Raw genomic sequence first — 27,608 nt, forward strand, 5'->3', positions numbered from 1 at the left:
ATAATCGCACCCTGTATGGTGGCCAGCAAGTGGAACCCACTGAAAGTAGAAGCTATGGAAGCCACCTCCATCCACATCTCCCAGGCCAGATACCAGGAAAAATTTCCGGCATCAGGAAAATTCCAGCAGCATTAGGCATAACAAGGCTAGGAGCCGGGCCTGGAGAGCTACAGTCTCTGTAGTCTGTGTTGGGAGTACGGTGAGGTAGGTGCCACTACTACCACCACCACTACTACCATCACCACCACCACCACCACTACTAGCATCACCACCACCACCACTACTACTACCATCACCATCACCACCACCACCACTACTACCATCACCATCACCACCACCACTACTACCATCACCATCACCACCACCACCACCACCACTACTACCATCACCATCACCACCACCACCACTACTACCATCACCATCACCACCACTTACACACTGGTGTGATCGAGTTAGTATTGGTACTATTGATTTTATTAACCGCTGTGTGCGTGTGTGTGTGTGTGTGTGTGTGTGTGTGTGTGTGTGTGTGTGTGTGTGTGTGTGTGTGTGTGTGTGTGTGTGTACTTACCTAGTTGGGCTTGCGGGGGTTGAGCTCTGTCTCTTTGGTCCCGCCTCTCAAGCGTCAATCAACTGGTGTACAGGTTCCTGAGCCTATTGGGCTCTTATCATATCTACACTTAAAGCTGTGTATGGAGTCAGCCTCCACCACATCACTTCCTAATGCATTCCATTTGTCTACTACTCTGACACTGAAAAAAATCTTTTTAAACGTCTCTATGGCTCATTGTGTGTGTGTGTGTGCGTGTCCGTGTGCGTGTGTGAGTGTGTGTGCGTGTGCGTGTGAGAGTGTGACAGTGTGTGTGTGTGTGTGTCCATACATACGCTAAGTGATCCATACGGTAAGTGTTTCCACGTCTTGATAAGGTTATCTCATTTACCTCACGAAAAGAAAAAGGTATAATTCTATAATGTCTACAATTATAAAAGTTATGATTCATCATACCGCAACTTTGGATGTAAATGTAGCACTTGTATCGCCAAGTGCTTTAAAATGTACCGATTTTCTTTTAATAACTTAATAGTAGTGACATTGACTGCTTTCTCGGTACGTCTATAAATAAACTCATTGTGTATAATAGCTCTTTTATAGCTATAACTCTTCCACCTCCGCTCTCACATTGCCTCTTATTTAGCGTTGAGAGAGTGGCGGGAGTGCGTACAACTAGCTAGGTTAAGTAATAATTGTAATTACGAAGCAATAAGATGCTATCTTAACATACTAAGAAGGTTAGGTCAGGTCGGTGTTTTTTATGAAGCTTTTCAAGGTAAACTAAAATATTCACAATCAATTAGTATGTCACATATGCACTTATTAAATAAGTCAATATTGACTATAAGCAAGTGCGAGAACGGGTAGAACTCTGATAACACAGCTGTGAACAAAGAGAGAACACATTTACAGAATTAGGTTCTATGATTACCTTTGCTTGATGGTACACATTTGAACAAATCATATCTATATTTATCAGGATAAAATTAGGGCCAAAAAAAGTAAATTGTTTGGTCATTATGTTTCGTATATTCACTAATTAGATATAGACTTGGCTGTAATTTAAATGGTGTTTGAAGCATGTTTATAGATGGCTGTCATGGCTAGCATTGCGATGCTCCAGTGGGGGAGCATCTAGATGCTCAGATACTGGGATAACTTGATGCTCACCGCCACTGTTGGGATGCTAAGATGTCTAGCAAGGAGCACAAGTGTGAGCACAAGTGAGCACAAGTGTTGATCATCCACTCAAGAGCGGCACTGAGAAGTCTCAGAAGAAACCAGATAGGAAACAGAGTGACAGCAGCTGAAAAGGAAGTGATCTGTGAAGTTGCTATCAAGCCAAGGGGGGAGGATGATCAAGTCCCTAGGGATTCCCTCTCATGCTGGAATCTGTTCAAACGAACGAGAAGATGTGCTTGCGGCTCCATAAAGTTACAGCCCCGCTCCTGTGGCAGGTAAGTTCATAACGGGCTCACCATAGCCCGTGCTACTTTGGAACATTTTGTTCCGAGTAGCTGCATCTAATACAACAATAACAACAACAGCTTGCTGCTGAGGATGCTACAGGCGACCATATTGAATACTTAATCCCCAAGACCACTCAAACAAATCAGAGGCATCATATCAACTTATTGCCAAAACAAGGCAGCCGAGGAAAGAATAGAAGAACATGTCAGAACATGTCAGATCATGTCAGAACATGTCAGAACATGTCAGATCATGTCAGAACATGTCAGATCATGTCAGAACATGTCAGATCATGTCAGAACATGTCAGATCATGTCAGAACATGTCAGAACATGTCAGAACATGTCAGAACATGTCAGAACATGTCAGATCATGTCAGAACATGTCAGAACATGTCAGAACATGTCAGAACATGTCAGAACATGTCAGATCATGTCAGAACATGTCAGATCATGTCAGAACATGTCAGAACATGTCAGAACATGTCAGAACATGTCAGAACATGTCAGATCATGTCAGAACATGTCAGAACATGTCAGAACATGTCAGAACATGTCAGAACATGTCAGATCATGTCAGAACATGTCAGAACATGTCAGAACATGTCAGAACATGTCAGAACATGTCAGATCATGTCAGAACATGTCAGATCATGTCAGAACATGTCAGATCATGTCAGAACATGTCAGAACATGTCAGATCATGTCAGAACATGTCAGAACATGTCAGATCATGTCAGAACATGTCACGCTGGTACAATGCAGTCGCTGCCGACAACCTCAGTCATTATAGAGGAATAGGAGGTAGCAGAAAGAGGAAATCCGTAAGTGTAAGATTTCGTCTTGGATACACGAACCCATGGAGACTAGGGGTGGGAACGACAGCTGAACATCACAGTTCTCGTTTCCATCCCATTATAGATTCAGCAACTCTGAAACAAGTTCCAAGTAGCACGGGCTATGGTGAGCCCGTAGTGGACTTACCTGGCACAGGAGCGGAACAAGTAGCACGGGCTATGGTGAGCCCGTAGTGGACTTACCTGGCACAGGAGCGGGGCTGTAACTCTTTGACTACCTGAGAAATTAAGCCCATCTAAGATATTAAAAATAAGTGAAGTGAAATAAACCTCCCACATTGTTTGAGTTAAGAAAGCGCTTTTATCAAGTATAGAAACTGTGCTTAACAGCTTCTCCCACTTTGCACCCGTAAGATAACGAAAACGTGAGGAGGGTTGTAAGATGTTAATCTCTTGTTTAACCGTCTGTTTACCTGTGTCCTATCTGTGTCTTGGTACAAGTGGCAGGATGAACAATCCAACGGGTTTTCTTCCTATTGGGGAGTGTTGTACATGCTGCTGTGGCGGTGTGTCCACTCCTAGGACGAGCGACGCTGCCCAATACTGTCACTATGGCGGTGTGTCCACTCACAGGACGAGCGACGCTGCCCAATACTGTCACTATGGCGGTGTGTCCACTCACAGGACGAGCGACGCTGCCCAATACTGTCACTATGGCGGTGTGTCCACTCCTAGGACGAGCGACGCTGCCCAGTAAACTCGCCCCTCGGGGCAAAATAAAAACAAAAAAGTCGATTTGCAAAGTTAATGACAGACTTGAAGAAGGTGACGAAGGACATAACGAGTGAAAGTGGGGGACAGGATGAAGAGGGAGGGGGGAGAGAGGGAGAGGTAGGGAGGTAGAAGGGGGGTGAGGGAGAGGTAGGTAGGTGAGAGAGGGAGAGAGGGAGGAACACACAAACACAGGCCGGATCGAGGCTAATATTTGGGTTTGCGGGCGTCAGAGCGATCAAAGAGACCGGCGAACACACACACTTCGAGGAACCACAGCCATTGTCCTCTCCGGCTGGTGTGGGGACGTATGGACGACTGCGCTGGTAGCTGCAGGTGTGGTGTGGGAAGGCACACCTGTCAACGAGGGGGGTGTGGGACGGCACACCTGTCAACAAGGGGGGCGTACGCCTGCAGCAGCCCTGGAGAAATGCACCTGCCGAGGAAACAGGTGTGGAGGGGAGGGGGAATGAGAGGCACTTGTCAACAAATGCATTTGATGGTGGGGTGGAGGGGGGGATTTGAAGGGGGAGGGGGAGTTGAGGGGGGGATTTGAAGGGGGTGAGAGACAAGGGGGGGCGAGAGGAGGGGGGCTCATCTTGTACAGGTCTTGGCGTCGCTGGGACTCACTCACTCACTCACTCACTCACAAAAGAGGTCTTCGCGGCCAAGCAGCCAGTGCTCGTGGATCGATTCCTGAAGGCCAGGGTTCGATTCCCGGCTTTGGCAGAAACAAAATGTACCGCGTTTCTTTCAACTGGTGCCCTTGTTCACCTAGCAGTAAATAGGTACCTGGGAGTTAGTCAGATGTTGCGAGCTGCATCTTGGGGATAAGTGTGTGTGTTAGAGAGAAATGTAGTGGATATGATTTTCCTATTAGGAAAATAGGTTGAGAGTCAGTACATTACACAATTGACGGTTAGAAAGGCGGGGTCCAAGAGCTAAATGCTCGATCCTTCAGGCACAAAGTATAAACACACACCCAGTTCAATAGCAGAGCCTGCCTTGGTATCTTCTTGAGGTTATCTTGAGATGATTTCGGGGCTTTTAGTGTCCCCGCGGCCCGGTCCTCGACCAGGCCTCCACCCCCAGGAAGCAGCCCGTGACAGCTGACTAACACCCAGGTACCTATTTTACTGCTAGGTAACAGGGGCATAGGGTGAGAGAAACTCTACCCATTGCGGATATCAGGGCATGTATTAGGGAGCAATAAGTACCTGCTGACGGTGCGTGGTCACAGTTTGTTTTCACAGGACCTGTGTATACCTGAGACAAACACTGAACATCGCCAAACGCGACTCCAGCGCCACTCTCAATTTTTTTTTTTTTTTTTTTTTTTTTGAGATATATACAAGAGTTGTCACATTCTTGTACAGCCACTAGTACGCGTAGCGTTTCGGGCAGGTCCCTGGAATACGATCCCCTGCCGCGAAGAATAGTTTTTTCATCCAAGTACACATTTTACTGTTGCGTTAAACAGAGGCTACAGTTAAGGAATTGCGCCCAGTAAATCCTCCCCGGCCAGGATACGAACCCATGACATAGCGCTCGCGGAACGCCAGGCGAGTGTCTTACCACTACACCACGGAGACTGTAAATTATCCGCAGCCGCGCTCTGTACGGCCTGCCATACACCGCGAGGTCCACGCGGTGTTAGCAATACGTTCGTTTCCATAAATTCGCCTTTAAACTGCCGTGGATTTGCATCTTGTGATTTGTATACAAGGACAATCACCAGATTTAGAAATTCTAAATTTTAGAATTCTAAAATTTCGAATTTCTACATTTAGAATTTCTAATTTTTTATTATTATTATCAGCACTTCCACCATATAGTTTGTGGTGTTTAGCAGCTCAGTGCAGATGAGTGTGTCTTTGGTGTACAGGCTGACCCCATCCTGTAGCCTGTGTTTCCTATCACATCTGAAAACATTGAATTCTGGTATCTCTATCTCACTGTTATCATGGGTCCTTTGTGTGAGTTTAGTTAAAGTTGCAAACATTGCACTTGCCTCATTTAAGAGTCACACTTGTCGGAAGCTTTCGTGAAGTCTGTGCATATTACATCAGCAGACGAGGAGTCACAATAACGTGGCTGAAATATGTTGACCAGACCACACACTAGAAGGTGCAGGGAAGACGACGTTTCGGTCCGTCCTGGACCATTCTCAAGTCGATTGTGAGAATGGTCCAGGACGGACCTAAACGTCGTCGCCCCTTCACTTTCTAGTGTGTGGATTGTTGTTGTTGTTGTTTCAGATTTAGCTACTCAGAACGAGGTGTCCATGTAGCACGGTCTATGGCGAGCCCGTAACAATTGTAGATTAGTCAACATATACATACATTTTACACATACTGCCAACACAACCTAACCACCTCTCCTAGCCTGAGTTAGGTCTAACTATTCAAAATATTTTAGTATGTAATTATGAAGGTGAAGGATGAATATGAAATGACATTCATTGATGTTTGAGAAAATGTAAATGTTGAATACTCGAGACGTTAATATTAATGAATGTGGGTTGACAGCCGGTTGGACCGAGCCTACCCCGAGGACAGGCTCGAGAAGTTACACGTAAGATAATCCTCCAGATCTCAAGTGCGGTCAAGTGGTGAGGTGGTTGAAGACAGAGAGATGGAGGGCTGTGTTCTCTTGCCCCTTGTCCAAACTTTCCTACTGCTGCTCCTGTCCCCCCCTCCCTCTCCCCCCTGCTTGTGCCAAGGGGGTACTGGGAGTTGGGGGGTACTGGGCGGGAGTCTGCTGGTGCTAAGATACATCACCCCAACAAAACCTTACACACACATCTCTCCAAGTGCATCAACAAATATTTATCTTGTAAGTTTATTTGTTGGCACAGGGCCATATGTTCAGTAGCCGGCACTGGCAAATTTTGGGTGCAATATGAGGATATCCTCAAGAACACGAGAGTGAATAAAGTAATTGCAAAGCTCCAGGTACCTCATGCCAACTGGTCTGAATGGTCTGATAACTGGGCATTCGGTGATGTAGTGTGCAAGATCATGCCCCAGTTCCTGCTCCCAGAGTTTGCATCTGGAGTGCTCAGGATTGTTCGATCCGTCACCTGTAGCCACCTGCCACAGGTAACCCAACCTGATCCTGGCAACCACTGTGTCGCACAGTCTGGTCCACGTTTTGTGCTGCCCATATACATAAGTTTCAGATCTGAACAAATCATAGCTTTTTATACTGGTGCTTTCAGGTCGTTGGGAGTCAGTAATTTCTCTCCTATCAGACCTGAGTGTTTGGAACAATATATAGTGTTGACAGCAGAAATGGGGATACCTAGATCTAATTCAACTTTATCTTTGTTACACGCTAATTTGGCTGCATGTCTGTGTCATTATGATGGGTTATATCACAGACATTGCAGCCAAATTAGCGTATAACAAAGATGAAGTTGAATAAAAAAATTATCACTATGGACAACTAAACCCACATTTCAGACATCATAAGCGTCTTCGGCTTGTCACAATAAAAGCCAATCCTACTTAAAGTAGAATTGGCTACTATTATCATAGTAATCGATCCCTAACACCCTCCTATGACAGTCGGCATACAATCACCAGTCACCTTGCAAAGTATGGTAAGGGTTGACACAAGCTTCATCATACATACATTCTTTTATATATAGAAATTTCGCGTGATGAGAACGTGGGGTGATATTGGCGGAGCAGTAGACTATGAAGCACTCCACGTGATGGGGGAAGTTGATGGGAGGGGGGAGTTGATGGGAGGGGGGGAAAGTTGATGGGAGGGGGGGAGTTGATGGGAGGGGGGGAGTTGATGGGAGGGGGGAGTTGATGGGAGGGGGGAGTTGATGGGAGGGGGAAGATGATGGGATGGGGGAGTTGATGGGATGGGGGAGTTGATGGGATGGGGGGAATTGATGGGAGGGGGGAAGATGATGGAGAGTTTTAATTTAAATTGAGGGAATTTGTATATTTAAACATTTATACATATCTAGCTATATACATTTCGGTGATCGAGCCTCAGCTCCCGGTCCTGCCTTTCGTTTATCTGTCGAGTGGCGTAGCTGACCTTCATCACACATCCTCATGGAGCCATGAATGGCGACGTGGGCACCAAGCCTCCATGCCCAGCTGGGCATCACTCACCTAAGACTAGTTTTCAGTAATAACATCTGACTCATCTGTGTGCTTCCAACACTCACCCTTGAGGAGGCCTGGTCGACGACCGGGCCGCGGGGACACTAAGCCCCGGAAGCACCTCAAGGTAGGTAGGTACCCTTGCCCCATCCCCCCGTATAGGTCCCAGCAAGTATATATATTTACCATTCAGGATCATCAGATTACGGGTTATTCATGCCCGTGCCACCTTTTGGGTGGCTTAATCTTCATCAGTCAATCGCATCATCGGAGTTCGTAGACCGTCGATCTACTGACTTCATCATGAATGCTCTCCAAAAAAGAAGGATCACAGGGGTAGCTAACTGGTACCCAACTGAGATTTAAAATCTTCCAAGGAGAAGCACCGAAGTATTTCGAGGTTTAATTTCTATTCGTCATTGTTAACACAAGGATGAAGGGGATGAAACCTGATCGACGGGAGACTATGGACACCCAGAGACTATGGACACCTATGAGGCCCAAGGTGTCCTGGGAATTCTAGGGAGTCGAACACAGAAGCAGCCAAAGAGCAGAGTCCGGATAGTTCCAGCCCCCTGAACTCGAGCCCAGGCGGACAAAATTGGTGAGGCGTGATGGTTATCTTGAGGTTATCTTGAGATGATTTCGGGGCTTTTTAGTGTCCCCGCGGCCCAGTCCTCGACCAGGCCTCCACCCCCAGGAAGCAGCCCGTGACATCTGGCTAACACCCAGGTACCTATTTTACTGCTAGGTAACAGGGGCATAGGGTGAAAGAAACTCTGCCCATTGTTTCTCGCCGGCGCCTGGGATCGAACCCAGGACCACAGGATCACAAGCCCCGCGTGCTGTCCGCTCGGCCGACCGGCTCCCTGATGTAGTGATGTAGTGACGTCCGGCGGAGCAGGAGCCGCACGCCCACCACCCATCCCGAAGACACACCAGGTACCCCGTTCTCTTGATCTCGCACAATGTACAACGTAGAAGCTCCTGGCATAACCAGAAACGTGCGGACCCAAGCCGCCCACCTAACCTAATCCATCGATGTACAGAAAACGTTGATTTATGTGTGCCATATGCAGGCGATAAGTCACAATAACGTGGCTGAAGTAGGTTGACCAATCCACACATTAGAAAATGAAGGGACGACGACGTTTCGGTCCGTCCTGGACCATTCTCAAGTCGATTGTGTAATTAGTTCGTTGAGGACCATAATAATGCATTCGTTAACGAGACAACGGATGCACCACGACCTCAGGGGAGTACTCACCAATACCCACCAACTCCCTCGGCACCTCTCGGCCAAGCCGGCACCGGACACCGTCACTCTGCCTGTACAGTCAACCGGAAAATAAATAATTCTATCAATTTTCTCGAGGTATTAGCTCTTGGACCCCGCCTTTCTAACCAATTTATGTTTCCACTATTATGTCTACTACATATATTTCTCTTAAACGCGCGCACACATATACATTCCCAGGAAGCAGCCCGTAACAGTTGTGTAACTCCCAGGTACCTATTTACTGCTAGGTGAACAGGTACACCAGGGTCAAAGAAACTACCCATTCGCTTATGCCTCTGCCGGGAATCGAACCCGGGCCCTTAGGACTACGACCCCAGAGCGCTGTCTACTCAGCCGAAAGGCTCCTATATGTGTGTGTATGTGTTTACCTAGTTGTGCTTGCGGGGGTTGAGCTTTAGCTCTTTGGTCCCGTCTCTCAGCCGTCAATCAACTGGTGTACAAATTTCTGAGCCTATTAGGCTCTATCATATCTACATTTGAAACTGTGTATGAAGTCATCCTCCACCACATCACTGCCTAATGCATTCCATTTACTAACTACTCTTACACTGAAAAAGTTATTTCTAATGTCTCTGTGGCTCATTTGGGTACTCAGTTTCCACCTGTGTTCCCTTGTGCGTGTACCACCCATGGTAATAAGCCATCCTTGTCTACCCTGTCAATTCCCCCTGAGAATTTTGTAAGTGGTGATCATGTTTCCCCGAGCTCTTCTGTCTTCCAGCGACGTAAGGTGCATTTCACGCAGTCTTTCCTCGTAACTCATGCCTCTTAGTTCTGGGACTAGCCTAGTGGCATACCTCTGAACTTTTCCAGCTTCGTCTTGTGCTTGACAAGGTACGGGCTCCATGTTGGGGCCCCATACTCCAGGATTGGCCTTACATACGTGCTATACAAGGTTCTGAAAGATTCCCTTCACAAGTTTCTGAAGGCAGTTTTGATATTAGCCAGCCTCGCATACGCCGCCGATGTTATTCTTTTGATGTGGGCTTCAGGAGACAGATTTGGCATGATATTAACTCCTAGATCTTTCTCCTTGTCCGTTTTGTGAAGGACTTCATCTCCCATTCAGTATCCTGTGTCTGGCCTATTTCCTCTACCTAGGTTCATTACCTTACATTTACTTGGGTTGAACTTTAGTATTCATTTGTTTGACCATTCCTTCAGTTTGTCTAGGTCATCTTGTAGCCTCACACTATCATCCTCTGTCTTAATCCTCCTCATAACTTTTGCATCGTCAGCAAGTATTGAGAAGAACGAGTCTAATGAACAAATCCACAAGGGCCGTGACGAGGATTCGATGGGGGGAGTTGTGTAAAACCCTGGTTTGTGCCTCGGAGAGGCTGCAGGATCCAGCAAGTTCAATAGAACTTCGGTTTCAACTCCTTTTGACCGTATCGTAGCTCAGTCGATTAAGGCAGCGTCTGGGTTGATCTCGGACTCAGGTTCGAATCCTCGTCACGACCCTTATGGATTTGTTCATTTGATGCATCACGCGATTGTGATTTCTGTGTGTAAAGAACGAGTCTATTCCCTTGGCGGCTAGTCTTGACTCCTGTGCATCTCTGTGCACCTGGAGTCATACCTTGGCGTGGCCCACATCGAACTCCTGCAGCGAAGTGAGAAGGAATTGTAATACCATAAATGGCTAAGGGAACAACTCTGACGTTACTCAAAAAAATACTTCGCTGTGAGCTCCTTCCTGTTTCTACACAAACCTTTCTTCATCGACGTCGTTTTGTCTCGTTGCTGATGTAAGAGGAAGTGCCTCAGAACCTCCCCCCAGACTACCCACCTGGGCTCCTTTATAGCACTGTGTTGCAGGAGACATGTTTATTGTTATATTAACCTCTGGTGTGTGTGTGTGTGTGTGCGTGTGTGTGTGTGTGTGTGTGTGTGTGTGTGTGTGTGTGCGTGTGTGTGTGTGTGTGTGTGTGTGTGTGTGTGTGTGTGTGTGTGTGTGTGTGTGTGTGTGTGTGTGTGTGTGTGTGTGTGTGTGTGTGTACTCACCTAGTTGTGCTAGGTGTGTGTGTGTGTGCGCGCGCGCGTGTATTTTCACCTAGTTGTGCTTGCGTTTTTTTTTTAATTAGGCTAAATTGTTATGTTTTTAATGTTTTCATCACTGTGTTTTGAAATGAAAATAGTTGAGTTTGGAAACATTTTGACATTAACTTTACCTGAACGTTTATCAAAACAACAAAAATACCTCCTTAATACTTGCACTATGATTTTTTTGCCCAAACAGGTGCACATTACAGTGGTTAAGGAATGTGTTTATATGAGACTCCACGAATTCTTAAACCTTCTAATGAAGAGTTTATGGTTCTTTGCATTTGTTGCGCGAGATATATAATCTGTAGTTAAACTGAGTTCAGGATCAGGTTTCGTCAAACATATACTCGTTCTCTTACGAAACCTGTACATCTTTCATCATTTATAGCGGCTTTGTTTACATTAATTAAACAATTTATGAACTCCGAAGCACTACGAGGTTGTTTATAACAATAATAATCTTGGGTTGTGAAGTTTCCATGCTCGTAATCTGTTTAATAAATGTAAGTAGAGGCGCCATCATTGTTGAACAATGATGGCGATAGATGAACAGGTTTCGTAAGTGAATGCGTAAATGCTTGGTGAATCCTGCTCGGTAGATTATTTTCCCACCACACAACACCATTCGAATACTAACATCAAACTAGAAAGCCTAATTAATCCACAGAGGACGTCTCACTCTTAGGGGTGTGTGCATGACATAAGGACGTCTCTTAAGGGGGGCATGAACCATGTCCCCTGCCAACGTCATTAGTGTCATGGTGCAATTGTTTGAGTGTATACAAAAAAAGATATCATGTTATCAGAGGCGTGATTGGATCATTTGAGTAGCCTATAGTTTTCCAAACGGATACTTCTAAGCAAACCAAATACGTCTTGAATGTCATCTTTGCCTGTTCTTCATTATCCACTAGGACGTAGGTAGTGTATTTACACTTCCTCATAATTAAAATCTAGATAATAAAAATCTGGGCACAAGGGTTAAAATTTGTTGGCCACAATTCTGAGAAATGTTGGCAGTGGCGTGCGGGTATGTATTTAACAGCAGGCTGTAGGCGATGCCTCTAATCACTTGCCCTCAGATCGTTAGTAATCACAAAGCACACGTTGGAAAATGCTGGATACAATGATAAACATGTTCCGAATATAAGGCAAACCAATTCGTCCGAAAGTAGGCAATGCCTCTTCCAGTGAACTGGGTTACTCGCGGTTCCCTGCTTTGTTGACGTTTCGAGCTCGTCCGAAACCACGAGGTTGCGGCAGTGACTTCCTCGCAAAATCAGAAACATTACTAACCAAATTACGCTTACCGATTACATTACCAATTACATCAAAGTAAACTTACAAGCCATATCCCCCTCTAAAAGCCACGACGGTCGTTTGCCTCCACAGTAGACTGTACACAAGGAAGCCAGGTATCACGCGTGACCATATTCGGACAGGGGGGTGTTTAAACAGTATATAAGCCCCGAGCCGGACGCTGCGGCAGCTTATCTTAACTCTGCGGCCGGTGGAGGTGCTACTCTCGTACCCTGGTGCTTGTGTTAACAGACTGGCGATCGCGTTAACTAAGTTGTATCGAGGGAAAAAAAATCATTCAGAAACATTTATTGGAGTTTTTTTGGGTGTTTTGTGAACGTTTGAAAATATATATATATATATATATACACCAGTGCCAATTGAGCGAGTCAGCCAGCCGGGAATGAGGAAACTTTGTGATATAAGCGGGTGAGTACGAATTTTGGATTAATATTGAATATCGGCTTTTTGTACCCTCGAGATCACTTGTGCTACCGCTCACAGGATGAGTATGGGGATGCACAATAAACTACCGCTCACAGGATGAGTATGCACAATAAACTACCGCTCACAGGATGAGTATGCACAATAAACTACCGCTCACAGGATGAGTATGCACAATAAACTACCGCTCACAGGATGAGTATGGGGATGCACAATAAACTACCGCTCACAGGATGAGTATGCACAATAAACTACCGCTCACAGGATGAGTATGCACAATAAACTACCGCTCACATGGTAAACTACCTCGCATACATTGAGTTCTGAGGGAGCCGGTCGGCCGAGCGGACAGGACTTGTGATCCTGTGGTCCCGGGTTCGATCCCGGGCGCCGGCGAGAAACAATGGGCAGAGTTTTATTCATCCTATGCCCCCTGTTACCTAGCAGTAAAATAGGTAGCTGGGTGTTAGTCAGCTGTCACGGGCTGCTTCCTGGGGGTGGTGGCCTGGTCGAGGACCGGGCCGCGGGGACACTAAAAGCCCCGAAATCATCTCAAGATAACCTCAAGATGGGTTGCACAAACTACTGTTCAGTACTCACCTAGTTGTGCTTGCGGGGGTTGAGCTCTGGCTCTTTGGTCCCGCCTCTCAACCGTCAATCAACAGGTGTACAGGTTCCTGAGCCTATTTGGCTTTATCATATCTACTGTGAGTGTGAGTATGAGGGTACACAATAAATTACCACTGACAGGACGAGTTTTGAGACGCAACAACAGTGCTGAAGTGGCTGAATAAGTACACACACGTAACACAACTGAAGGTTGTAACATCTCCATTGTAACGTGTCTGAAATTGGAGAAAAGGAGGCAGAAAACTCCGTGAGGAAGGTGGAAGGGAGGAGTGAGGAATAGTGGTGAGGAGAAAGGGAAAGTTTAGAATGAGAGAAAATGGGATGGGATAGGAAAGTGTTGAAAGAAGGTAGAAAATGCTGCCACCATCCATTCAAGAGTTATTTGTAAGAAAAGGAATGGAACTGAAATTGAAATAAGTTTACTGAGGTAAAATACACACAAAGGGATGAGGTAGCTCAAGCTATTCTCACCCCGTTCAGTACATCGTGTTAATACATACATAGACACACATCACAAACAATAAACATATTACCAAACATTCTGAGAGATAAACATATACATTTCCTAGGAATGGAACTTGTCTGTACCACAATATTATCCGATGGTAGCAAGTAACCACTGTAAGCATGTAAATCATGCAGTAAAGAATTCTTTAGGTAAATTTCAGTGCTTTCCACACTAAGATCTGGAGATCAAAATTAAAGACACCGCGTACCATGAGATCTCCTCTGGCGGTCTTCCTCCAACACCTAGACAGCGGCTTGTTTGATTGAACGCACACAGTTACCCGTCTGCAAATATGTTACAATAGAGGACCGGACCTTTACTCAACCTGTGAACATTAACACTTGAAAAGTGTGACTTTATAAATGCTTAGGGCCGACAGTCTGGCGTCGCCAATATCCTGTGTCTGACTCGTTGTATGAAATATTAAATACAACCATTTATGGTACAGGGTAACACCCCCTTACCTAACGAAACGCTGTTGACAATGTGAAAAGAGGTCGAACAGTCTTGTGTGTGAGTTAACAGCACCTGTGAGTTAACAGCACGTTATACTGGCGTGTGTGTGTATCATTTATCGCGATCCGTGTGTAGCTTCATGTATGTGGTGGTGTTTTCCCAGGTGGTGGCCAGTGGTGGTGGCCGCGGTACTGGTGTGGGGCGCACCCTGGGCCCTGGCTGTCCCTAAGCTCTACGACGGTGATGGCTTCTCCATCTCTCGCCCGTACTCGACTAACGACGTCTACCCAAACGAATATGTCTACTCCGATCCTGAACAGCCAAAGGTGAGGTTTCTAGTCTTTATCGCTGATGATTTTTATTGCACCGTTTAAGCCTTGTTAGTTCAGCATCCAAAGGAGACTGTAGGCAGTGTTTAACATTTCACTAAAGATTGTGTACTGTGGCTCGTAGTTCTTAGTCCAACCACTTGGGCTGGACGGTAGAGCGACGGTCTCCCTTCATGCAGGTCGGCGTTCAATCCCCGACCGTCCACAAGTGGTTGGGAACCATTCCTCCCCCCCCCCCGTCCCATTCCAAATCCTTATCCTGACCCCCTTCCCAGTGCTATATAGTCGTGATGGCTTGGCACTTTCCCCCCCTGATAGTTCCCTTCCCTTCGTAGTTCTTAGAGATTTAAGATGGTTCAGACCTTGACTACTAATGCTTTTAGTGCCATTTAAAAATTGTATTGTCAGAGATTGTTCATAGTTTGCGTTGGGTTCATACAATGATGATGGTTGGTGGTAGTGTTGTGACCTTGTCTTGTGTCAGTTTTTTAATTATTATTATTATTATTTTCTACCACAGACGTGGCCAGACATTTACAATGCTAACCAGCATATATACATTTTCTTCTGTTCTTCATGGACAGGGTGAGAGATTTGTTAAAACATATAGTTCAGGGATTTATTGAACAATCAACCACAGAAGGTGTTTGTAGTGCTTTTAAAATGCTAGGCTAAGATGTAGCTAAAATGCTACATACGTAAGTACATAGATACACTGCTTTATGTATGCTACATAAAGTGTTCGATGTGTCTTTTACATATTTTCATTAATGTGCATTTACAAAGGCGAAACGTAACTCTGATCAGCTGCCACATATACTTTATACATATACACACACACACACACATATATACATACATACATATCAGTGCACTTGTATCAGTGATAGATGAGAATGTCTCGTGTCTCAGATTAGGCTTTAGTATATATACTTCATCATATTGACTTGAAGCTTGACATACATCAGTTTGAACAAAAAAAAACATTCTTATTAAAATAAATATAGCTCCTGCAACATTTATCAATTCATTTTATCAACATTTATCAAAAAGGTTCATTTTTAATTAATTTACCTATGATATTGAGTTATTTTTTTGACATTTGCAATACTTAAGAAAAATCATATCTATTGTTCATTGGTTTAGACTGCTGTACACCTGTATGGTTCAATCATTATTGTAATTTGTATAACACATTGTGATTCTAAATTTAACATAATCTAAAATTTTAAAGTGATTCTAAATTTAATTTAATCCATAATTATTTTTAAAGTCGCGGATAATTGTAGCTTTCTGAATCTAGGTCATGAGTATACAGTAAATAATTATAGGTGTTACATCTTATCTTATTGTGACTTTGGTAGATAATTTAATTTAAATTTGTGAAAACTAACCAAGCTATAAGTGTACAAATAGTGCAACCCATTCTCCTGTTTAGATAGGACCTATTGTGACGATCGTCAATAGTCAGAATGTGTACGTTCTTAGCTTTTAGATAGTAGTATACTGACTAATAAGGAATTCTTTTAAAATGAAGTTAAAACGCAAATATTCCTAGGCCTAGAATACCACACACACATATATATACTATATTAGGCCCCGGATATCGTGTATTAGGCCCAGGGAGCCGGTCGGCCGAGCGTACAGCACGCTGGACTTGTGATCCTGTGGTCCTGGGTTCGATCCCAGGCGCCGGCGAGAAACAATGAGCAGAGTTTCTTTCACCCTATGCCCCTGTTACCTAGCAGTAAAATAGGTACCTGGGTGTTAGTCAACTGTGACGGGCTGCTTCCTAGGGGGTGGAGGCCTGGTCGAGGACCGGGCCGCGGGGACACTAAAAGCCCCGAAATCATCTCAAGATAACCTCAAGATAGGGAGGGTAGGTTAGTTTAGTGTGTCAAAGTAATACAAGTAAAAAATAGTTTTCTGGTTTGTCCAATTCAATAGTTAAGATTTCTACGTTCTAATTTCATTGTACGTCGGTATATATATATATATATATATATATATATATATATATATATATATATATATATATATATATATATATATATACTATGGTCCTCATCGTTACTATAAGTACTGCCAAAACAGGAGGATTGGCTGAATATTTACGAATAAATTAAATTTTAATATTGTAGCCTATTGGCAAAAAAAATTGTGCATAATTTTTACTTTTGGTATGATTTAATGTAAACATATTGTAGGCATTTTTTTCCCTGGCATAGGGACCAGGTCCTCTTGGCCTAAAATATTAGCTAGTAGTCTAATAATTATTATGGGTATAAATATTTTGAATGTGGTTACCTGCGGTAATATTAGTATAACCTTTTATTGACAGTTCTCCAAGGCTGCGGTTCTCAACATGTCCCAGATGACCGACTTGACGGAGTTGATAATGGCTTACGCCAAGGATAAGACGATCTGCGAGTACCAGTCCCTACGAGACCTCTTCACGGGCCAGGTAAATATCAAACCTTCCAGCAATTACGTCTCAACTTAAGAGGTATGTGCCTCTTATTTCCATAATGGCGGCTAAGTCGGTATTTACTAAACTGTTCGCGCAGTGCTTCGAGGTCGTCCTTAAGCTGTGGGTGTTATTGTTAAGGACAACCTTGAGATTCTTTGTAGCACGCAGACTGTTTAGTAAATAGTGACTAAGCTGTCATAATACTAGCGGTATGGGTATCGTTCATAGAGATGTGAATACACTCCTGGAGGCTCTCAGGAGTCACCATATCAAAGAATGGCTTCGGTTCGAAGTTCGATTCAGCATTGATGGTGTTGATTCAACTTTGAATTGATATTCCTCTTGGATAGGCTTTAAGCCTATAGGCTCCCTGGGTAGGCTTTAACCCTTAATCACTTAGTCTAATAATTTTATTGCTAATATCAATTAACTAATTCAGAAAAACAGAATTTAAGGGTCATTTTGTTTCCACTATAAGCTATAAACAACAGAAAATGTTTACGAAAAATATTTAGGAATAAAAGTTTAAGGTAAGGGGCTAAGAATATATAGACTAGTTGTGGAGTTGGCGGCACATTGCTTGAAGTAGCAGGTCTGTAAACTTTTGCCAGGATTCTTCATTTACATGTCCATTTACGAAACCATTTTTCATTAATCACAACGGCTTTGTTTACATGTAAACAGTTTACAAACTTAAACTTCAAATCCCAATGTTCTTATTGTTATAAAAAAAACTCGTAGTGCTTCGGACCTCATAAACTGCTTAAGAAATGTAAAGAAAGCCGACATGATTAAGGAAAGATGGAGAAGTTTCGTAAGTGCTCAATGAATCGTGGCCCCATCCCTGGAAACACAAACCGAAACTGTCTCTATTTTCCGGTTGTTACAACTTGTAATAAAGTTGTTACATCTTGGCTTAACGTGTTTATGACGTATTAGAACGTTGTTACAACTTGTTATATTAGTTGTTATAACTGGTTAGGTGTTAAAACTTGTACAACCTGGTTAGGAGGTGTTAAAACTTGTACAACCTGGTTAGAAGGTGTTAAAACTTGTACAACCTGGTTAGAAGGTGTTAAAACTTGTACAACCTGGTTAGAAGGTGTTAAAACTTGTACAACCTGGTTAGAAGGTGTTAAAACTTGTACAACCTGGTTAGAAGGTGTTAAAACTTGTACAACCTGGTTAGAAGGTGTTAAAACTTGTACAACCTGGTTAGAAGGTGTTAAAACTTGTACAACCTGGTTAGAAGGTGTTAAAACTTGTACAACCTGGTTAGAAGGTGTTAAAACTTGTACAACCTGGTTAGAAGGTGTTAAAACTTGTACAACCTGGTTAGAAGGTGTTAAAACTTGTACAACCTGGTTAGAAGGTGTTAAAACTTGTTGAAACGTTGTACCAACGTCGTAGTTTCGGTATGTGTGTTTGGCGGGATATGTCTTTTATACCCAGATGGAAGTTTGAAGAAAAGTATTATTTATGCTTTATTGGTGTTCCGTTGTTACAGGAGACGAGCACCAAGGCCATTTTGTGGTGGAGTAGAAGATGCAATGGACGCCGCGGGAAAACTGTCAATCAACCTCCAGCCACACGGACAGAAAGTACGTTGCTAAGATACCGTCGCAAAAGTTCAGACCGTTCGGGTCCGAAACGCAAGAGAAACTCGGACCGTAAGTCGCGTGTCACAGCTGCACGTAGTGTCCATCAGGTAGAATTAGTGCTAAGACATCCCCCACAAAATACCTCTCTCAAGTCTTCCAAGATACGAAGATTGACCGACTGCTTCTGTAAAGTTGTGAGATCACTGTTTTGGCTCCGTCTCATTCTCGTATTACCACACAAGGCCCCTTTTTTTTTTTGCTAAATATTCTTGGGAGGGAATAAGGGGTAAGGGAGAATTTTTAACAAATGTTCAGGAAGAGAGTAAGATCTCCGAATGTCTTTTTATCATCTATGAGTACCCCCTTTCCACCCCATTGCACTAGAGTGGGGGTACCCTTTTATATATAATATATATTCATATATATTATTTATTCTATGTTAATATGAAGATGAACCCCCCATTATTACTGGGCTGTCTCGTACAGTGACACCAACACCATGGCTAACTTGACGGGTCATGGTAAGGGTCTGAACGATACCTGTCATGTTTTGTCTGTAACTGTATCTTTTGTTATCCAAAAGTTGCTATATATGGTACTAAAAGATTATCACCATTCATCTTGCTTTTGCTCCTTTTGTATATTTACATACAAAGTCTGTTTGAATATTGTTGCTTTCCAAGCTTTAATAGTGAGCTTTGTCAAGCTTGAGTTTAATATCCTCATTCAAAAAAATGTTACAGGGGGGGAAGGGGCTCGAACTGGGGGTCTAAAATATACCATTTCCTCTCACATAGTGTCAGCTAACGATCAGAAGAAACTGCAAGCCCTGCTGAGGGACAAAAAGGTTCAGTGCAACCCGAAGAAGGTGGTGGTGGAGCTGCCCAACAGTGAGCCCCACGCGGTCACACTCAAGCCGTCGTGTGTGTACATCAAGCAGTGTGGCGGGTGCTGCGACTCTCACTACCTGGAGTGCCGTCCCACGCAAACCAAGAACAAGAGGTTCAAGGTACTGGTTAATGCTGTACTCGGAGCCTGGCGCAGTCTGGTGTTGTACTCAGGGCCCGGAGCCTGGCGCAGTCTGGTGCTGTACTCGGGGTCCGGAGCCTGGCGCAGTCTGGTGCTGTACTCAGGGCCCGGAGCCTGGCGCAGTCTGGTGCTGTACTCAGGGTCCGGAGCCTGGCGCAGTCTGGTGCTGTACTCAGGGTCCGGAGCCTGGCGCAGTCTGGTGTTGTACTCAGGGCCCGGAGCCTGGCGCAGTCTGGTGCTGTACTCGGGGTCCGGAGCCTGGCACAGTCTGGTGCTGTACTCGGGGTCCGGAGCCTGGCGCAGTCTGGTGCTGTACTCAGGGCCCGGAGCCTGGCGCAGTCTGGTGCTGTACTCAGGGTCCGGAGCCTGGCGCAGTCTGGTGCTGTACTCAGGGTCCGGAGCCTGGCGCAGTCTGGTGCTGTACTCAGGGCCGGAGCCTGGCGCAGTCTGTTGTGTACATGCTCTTCCTTAAAATTGTTGACATCTTTTAACTACCTGTGAGCTTTATTTTTATCTTTTATCAGCCATGCTCGTAATATGGGGTCTGTGTAGAATTACCTGCACGTTGTTTTTCTTGCTATTGACACTTGAAGAATTAGTGCTGTACTTTCATGCTCGTCCTTACCACTGATACCTGTCGAGTTTCCTTTCTAGTTGATTGTTGCTAGGGCAACTAGTTTATTGTGCACCCCATAGTCATCCTGTGAACGGTAGTGGAAAAAAGAATTACAGATGGCACAAAAACTCTCCATCTAGGTCTTAAACAGACCTAGATGGAGATTTTTACATTAACAATTACATCTATGATACACAACTTATAATTATAATGTCAGCAAGTTAACAAAAAAATCTTAATGTCTATGTATTGATATATTTTATTATACATTGATAGGTCTTTTAGATATCACATCAAATGTTAAATATGGGGGATATTACATGATCAAGGGGAACCGGTTGGCCGAGCTGACAGCACACTGGACTTGTGATCCTGTGGTCCCGGGTTCGATCCCAGGCGCCGGCGAGAAACAATGGGCAGAGTTTCTTTCACCCTATGCCCCCTGTTACCTAACAGTAAAATAGGTACCTGGGTGTTAGTCAGCTGTCACGGGCTGCTTCCTGGGGGTGGAGGCCTGGTCGAGGACCGGGCCGCGGGGACACTAAAGCCCCGAAATCATCTCAAGATAACCTCAAGAAGATCATAGAAAAGCTGATGTTTATTAGTAGTCTTCCTTCAAGCCTTCCCGGCTTGGTACCTGATTTGATTTATTTATTTATTTATATATATACAAGAAGGTACATTGGGTTTGTGAGAATACATTGGATAGTACAGTATTTACACTCTTGTAAAGCCACTAGTACGTGCAGCGTTTCGGGCAGGTCCTTAATCTTAACAGATAATTTTAAGTAGGTAATTTCTATCAGAATTGATAAATGATAAAGATACATTGCAAGAGAAAAATGAGATGAGAGAGCTTAGTAAGTATATTAAAGCACATTGTTATATTAAAGCTCTGATTGATTACATTGACAGCTTGATTAGTAATTTAAACAAGATTTATAGACACCATACAGCAGATTGACAGCACATATAAGACAGCAATGATCACAGTGGTAAAGATGTGATAATTACTTACTTGCCCAATCATTCTTTCCTCAATCCGCAACCATTGGCAGGGTCATTGGTCTGGCCTTACAGGTAGCAACCTGTGCACTCTTAAAGGTAACCTGTCCTCTTGGCCTTCCTCCTATCACCGTAATAGATGGTGAGGGAAACAGCTCTGCCTCGGTTACGTTTGGCCGCCCATCCTTAAATTATGACGGAACACCGCCCTGCTCCTTATTTTGAGATATATACAAGAGTTGTTACATTCTTGTACAGCCACTAGTACGCGTAGCGTTTCGGGCAAGTCCTTAATCCTATGGTCCCTGGAATACGATCCCCTGCCGCGAAGAATCGTTTTTTCATCCAAGTACACATTTTACTGTTGCGTTAAACAGAGGCTACAGTTAAGGAATTGCGCCCAGTAAATCCTCCCCGGCCAGGATACGAACCCATGACATAGCGCTCGCGGAACGCCAGGAGAGTGTCTTACCACTACACCACGGAGACTGTTATTGTTCGAGCTGGGGCATAACTTAGTCCATCGTCATGGATTGATGACGATTATCATGCAATTGTGTTGATGTATGGCAGACTAGTTGTTTCAAGCGTAGTTTAGACATGTATATGAATGACCTTAGGGGGATATAAATAGGAGCCGTCTCTTATTAGCCAATAGGCATTCTGCAATTAATTTAATTATGTGTAAATGCAGATCATACTGCACGTTAACCCATTTAAGAAAAGGGAGAAAATGAGGAATCAGTCAAATGATAATGTAGTACTTAGTTCAATGTACTTATACAAACACTAAAGCTACTCAACTTCTCTGTAATTTTACTTCTCTGCAACTTCTTCTTAACTTCTCTGCAACTTCTCAACTTCTCTGTAAAGAAGAACAAAATCTCTGTTCACATATTGTCTTATGTTTCAGTAGTTACTGACGTAGTTGTAAGTCCATCTACTAGATGGAAATATTTAGTTTTAACTTGTATCTGCAACAAATAATTTCTTTCCTTTGCCTGGGCAGGTATTGGCGATAGAGAAGCGGACGAGCGCTCTGGCAGGACCCCAGATTTTCCGAACCATTACTGTCCAGGAACATAAGAAGTGTAGCTGTGAGTGTAAGGTACGATATTTTCTGTGAGTGTAAGGTACGGTATTTTCTGTGAGTGTAAGGTACGGTATTTTCTGTGAGTGTAAGGTACGATATTTTCTGTGAGTGTAAGGTACGGTATTTTCTGTGAGTGTAAGGTGCGATATTTTCTGTGAGTGTAAGGTACGATATTTTCTGTGAGTGTAAGGTACGGTGTTTTCTGTGAGTGTAAGGTACGATATTTTCTGTGAGTGTAAGGTACGATATTTTCTGTGAGTGTAAGGTACGATATTTTCTGTGAGTGTAAGGTACGATATTTTCTGTGAGTGTAAGGTACGATATTTTCTGTGAGTGTAAGGTACGATATTTTCTGTGAGTGTAAGGTACGATATTTTCTGTGTAGCTTCCTCTTTATACGTGTGTGTGTTACCTAGATATACATAGAGGTACATATAAAGTATCTATATGTATATGGCTACGTATATATATATATATATGGCTCTGGGAATATATGGTTGCGTGTGTTCCTATGTATATGTCCGTTTTATTTATTTTGAAGATGACTCTATAATTCATATGAATGTTTCCACTGAAACTTTTACATGTCAATTATGCACGTCATAAGCCTGCATAAATCTATCACAGTGCTGAAATTAAGGTCTGTACCGGTTACACGGAATATGCAGCCCATCCTCCTAAAACGAAAATGCTTATAGTAACGTTTCAATGGAAAGTGTCTCATTATGTAGCGATGAACCGCCAGAAAGTTGACTTGTTGTGTTATTGATTTTGGTCAAATCAGAAACTTTTTTTTTTGTAAGTGGAACGGAAATATAAGACCTAACCCCTCCTAGCAAGTACATACACGTGCTACACTAGACTTAGGAATATATAAGTTTGGATTTTACCTTTATTTTTGTCCTGGCAATATATATTGAATAGTACAAAAGTGGTTTAGACCCATCACTACATATTGGTACTTTCGATCAAATAATTACTGTACATACTATCAGCAGGCGATGAGTCACAATAACGTGGCTAAAGTATGATGACCAGACCACACACACTAGAAGGTGAAGGGACGACGACGTTTCGGTCCGTCCTGGACCATTCTCAAGTCGAAACGTCGTCGTTCCTTCACATTCTAGTGTGTGGTCTGGTCTACATACTATCATTGCAGGAGGATGGGTTGAATGATAGTTTCTAGTCGTGTTATATACTAGGGGTACCCGGCATTGCCCAGGTCTCTCCTACCCCCCCCCCCCCCACCCTACAGACTATTCTGGTGGACGGGTCTGGGGAAGAAGGGGAGCTATACGGATTGGTCCAGTCTTAGTCTTGACATCTTTAAGTCATGTCTTTTTGTAATGATGGGCAAAGAACATTGAAAAGATTGATTGATGAAGATTAAGCCACCCAAGAGGTGGTGGCACGGGCATGAATAGCCCATAAATTGAGAGGATGATTTCTGGCACTCTATGCCTAATGTTTTATAATACTACAAGAAAAATAATTTTGAAATTTGTGTTTTCAAAGTATTTAGCCAGACATTAGCTGGCAGCCAGTGTCAAAATCGTGGTGGGGTCAGAATGTGATCGAAGCACACTGTTCTCTCTTAAATTGTGACATCACCAACCATGTTGGGCACGTACCCCATGGTAATGTTGGTGCAAATTTGGACGAGACTGGCCCCGAAAAGTGTTTGATTATTGCTTGGACTTTTGTTGCCGCTGTTTATGGCACAAAGCACCATATACCACAATACATGTGGATAGAGAGAGAGAGACTTGCTAGGAGGTATGACCCAGTCACATGAACAATTTTTTTTATTGAACAGGTCCGTGCTGAACACTGCACAGAGAACCAGAAGTATGATGCAAACGCCTGTAGCTGCTATTGCCCTCCTGAGAAACGCATGAATTGTCCCAGTGGCAAGGTACGTAGTTTACGGTAATATTTAATGCGAAAGTAAATGGTTTATAGGCAATTGTAATTTTCTTCACTGTAGTTAGACTGAGCAAGAACTACTAACTACTTTGTACTTTTACAATTACTTGCTGGTAGTTTATCTAAAGCAGGTATAGATACTAATTTATTTCGATTTTACAGTTCTTATAAGCAATAAAAGGTTACTCTTTTTTTTTTAGTAATAGAGCAAAGGTACTTTGTGTATCATAGTAATTATAGTAAGGTGTTTTACAGGTGTGGGACGAGAAGCAGTGTGGGTGTGTGTGCAGTGATGTGTCTGACTGTACCACTGGCAGGGTCTTCGACCACAGCACCTGCAGGTAAGACCCAACGCTCTCCATTAAGCAACAAATGACAAAACGGAACACGATTATTACATTGGAAGTAAAAATGAATCGTTGAACTGATTATATATGTTGTTTGAAGTTGTTTATGACACTTGTGGATTATATGTTTTTCATATTTTTAAAAGACTGGAGGAAAAATGCTATTAATCATTGCTTTTAAGTACATTGATATACCTTCCTATATCCATTTCGTATCTTGCCAGCAGACTTGAGTGTCGCACACTTATCTAACAGCACTCTCTTGTCCTGTTCTTCTAGGTGTGCAGATCCTCGCGTATAAAGACCTTTGCCACTTCTAACCCAGAGTCAAAGACAGTGAGACAGCTCTCAGTGACTCAGCCGCAATTGACACACTCACTCACTCACTAACTCACTCACTCATTCGACTGTTTTGTCAGTGCTAATTGACGACTGGAGAACCCTCAACAAAAACTTCTGCCTCAGACTTCTTCAGTAACGGACTTGACAGAATCTCACAGTACTATCTTCGCCGGCAAAACATTCCAGTGAACATGGACACTCTGGAAAGAGTTCTTCCAAGTGTTGTATCTTGTTCCACTTTCTCGTGTTCGGTAAGCAAGACGGATGTGTAAAAACGACCAGATTTTGAGTCGTGAATTTGTTTCGCTCTCTGTGAGAGTTAAAACTTTACTTTTATTAAAAGACGATGTATACATTTTGTAAAGATGTGTTTTCTTGTTTGCATCTTCTGAAATGTTGATGTCTTACGATAGAAAACTATATTTAACTTTAAACTTTGAATAAGTAGTGTTATTTTTTTTAAGTTCCAGTACAGTACACCTCTCAGACTATTGACTAGCATCTGTCTCACAACATTATAGCGACTGGTTGTTCATCGTACACCTGTGAAAGAGAAAGTATGCTGGTGTTTGTATTGTGTCACTCTTGTGTGTATGAACGTGAGGTAATGCAAGAGTACCTCGTGTGGTGCCGTCTGCGTCCAGTGTGTCTTGCATGGCTCAACAGGGCTCAGGACTGCCCTGATGCTCAGCTCTTGACCCACAGCTGTCCTTGTCCACTTGCAGATGTCTGAGGAATTGAATCGTATTCCAGACCTCCGTGTGGATGAACCTCCAGATCTCGTCGCTCTCTTCCATGGCCACAACACTACTACCCACAGAAGATGAGCCACATTTGTTTTAAACCATAACTTAAGAGAACTTTTAGTGTGAGAAACAACCCCGAAACCACAGGATGACCCCTCGATGGAATTATATTAAACTAATGTCCCTACTGTGGAAAATATGGAAGATATTGGAATCTATAAATATTGATTAAAATGTTAGTATGTCTTGTGTATTGCACTATTATATTCCTTACAGCTGTGATTAATTAGGTAATAGGTTATTTTAAGTTATAAGAAGAGCCCGCTTGCTCGGCGGGAAAGCTGTAAAGTACATTACTTTTGTGTGTTGAATCATTTATTTTTTTCCCTAAAACTTGTAATTTTCTTTAGTTTTCATTAACAACTGGGTAAAGGTTGTGGCAGATGGGGGCCAATGAACATGTAGTAACTGACTCTCTCACTGTTACAAGTACTAGTTCGGAGACCACAATCGACTTGAGAATGCTTCAGGACGGACCGAAACGTCGTCGTCTCTTCACCTTCTAGTGTGTGGTCTGGTCAACATACTTTAGCCACGTTATTGTGACTCTTCGCCTGCATACTAGTTCGGACTTGCTCACTGCCACAAGCCTCCACCCATGTGTGTATACGGACTTCTCCTCCACTTTCGCCTGGCCATCAATAAAGTATTTATTGCTGAACACAAATTGATTACTAAACTGAATAAGTGTAAGTGAATCTTTTATAGTAGTATTTAAATATATTTATTGTAATGTATTTTTATATGTAGAAATTTTGTTCAAGCTAAAACTTGAGTGAGGAATCTTAGATGTGTAACTGATGGATCGAGATGTATAACGTGGGAATATATATGTGCAAGTGAGGGAGGCGGGGGCCAATACTCACCTAGTTGACGAGTATTCGCAGTGTCTGGGATGCTCCCGGACGCAAGTTCGAATCCTCGTCACGGCCCTTGTGGATTTGTTGAGCTTGCAAAGCAGGATCTGCTCCTTGGTCCCGCCTCTCTACCATCAATCAATTTGAAGGTGTATTAATGTATGTATGAGTGAAGAATAGAGATATCTTGGAGAGGGAAAGTGTTGTGTTGCTAGTCAGTAGGATACAGGTAATAATTTGAGATTAATGCACACATATTTCAAATGAAGCCATATTAAATATTATAAAGGATGATTGAAGAGTTTTGTTGCCTTCTATGTTTAAGAGTTACACAGGAATTCTTTTTTTTTTTTTTTTTTTCTTTTTTTTTCTTTTTTGAGATATATACAAGAGTTGTTACATTCTTGTACAGCCACTAGTACGCGTAGCGTTTCGGGCAGGTCCCTGGAATACGACCCCTACGAAGAATCGTTGTTACAACCAAGTACACATTTTACTGTTGAGTTAAACAGAGGCTACACTTAAGGATTTGCGCCCAGTAAATCCGCCCCGGCCAGGATACGAATCCATGACATAGCGCTCGTGGAATCGTGATTTCTTTATTATGCACCCCATACTCATCCCGTGGGCGGTGGTGTAAAGGATTACAGAGGCACATATTCGGTTTAGGAACTGAACCCTCTAGTTCGTTTAGCCAAGCAAATAACATTTTTTTTTACACTAGTTACAAAATTATTAATGTTATATATACATGTACACATTCTCATATATACTTGTACAT

At 43.3% G+C, this 27,608-nt stretch overlaps 2 protein-coding genes across 8 annotated transcripts in view; one reads left to right on the forward strand and one right to left on the reverse strand.

Moving 5' to 3' along the window:
* Nucleotides 1-14,546, reverse strand: part of LOC123746070 (uncharacterized) — a 63,343-nt gene extending 48,797 nt beyond the window's left edge. Inside the window, exon 1 of one of the 2 annotated variants that reach the window (XM_069314140.1) lies at nt 14,156-14,546. The gene's annotated coding sequence lies outside the window, so the exon portion shown is untranslated. Of the gene's footprint in view, nt 1-3,292; nt 3,914-14,155 lie in introns of those variants that run through there. The other variant, XM_069314143.1, reaches the window with a different exon arrangement.
* LOC123746069 (vascular endothelial growth factor A) lies at nt 12,558-27,121 on the forward strand. Of its 6 annotated transcripts, none has more exons than XR_006771448.2 (10): nt 12,558-12,794; nt 14,567-14,729; nt 17,074-17,196; nt 18,710-18,872; nt 19,601-19,812; nt 22,463-22,561; nt 24,366-24,464; nt 24,731-24,816; nt 25,102-25,415; nt 25,890-27,121. XR_006771448.2 is itself a non-coding variant. In XM_045727310.2 (9 exons), exons 1-9 carry the CDS (start codon nt 12,769-12,771, stop codon nt 25,121-25,123), a joined length of 993 nt encoding a protein of 330 aa, XP_045583266.2. In that variant the 5' UTR covers nt 12,558-12,768; the 3' UTR covers nt 25,124-27,121. The 6 variants fall into 6 exon arrangements, 4 of the variants coding, with proteins under 4 accessions (XP_045583266.2, XP_045583267.2, XP_069170238.1 ...); XR_011224974.1 differs by having other exon boundaries at nt 12,559-12,794; nt 18,710-18,803; XM_045727310.2 differs by having other exon boundaries at nt 25,102-27,121.
* Nucleotides 27,122-27,608: the final 487 nt, after the last annotated feature.

This window comes from Procambarus clarkii, chromosome 78, assembly GCF_040958095.1.
Source record: "Procambarus clarkii isolate CNS0578487 chromosome 78, FALCON_Pclarkii_2.0, whole genome shotgun sequence".
NCBI classification, from domain to species: Eukaryota; Metazoa; Arthropoda; class Malacostraca; order Decapoda; family Cambaridae; genus Procambarus; species Procambarus clarkii.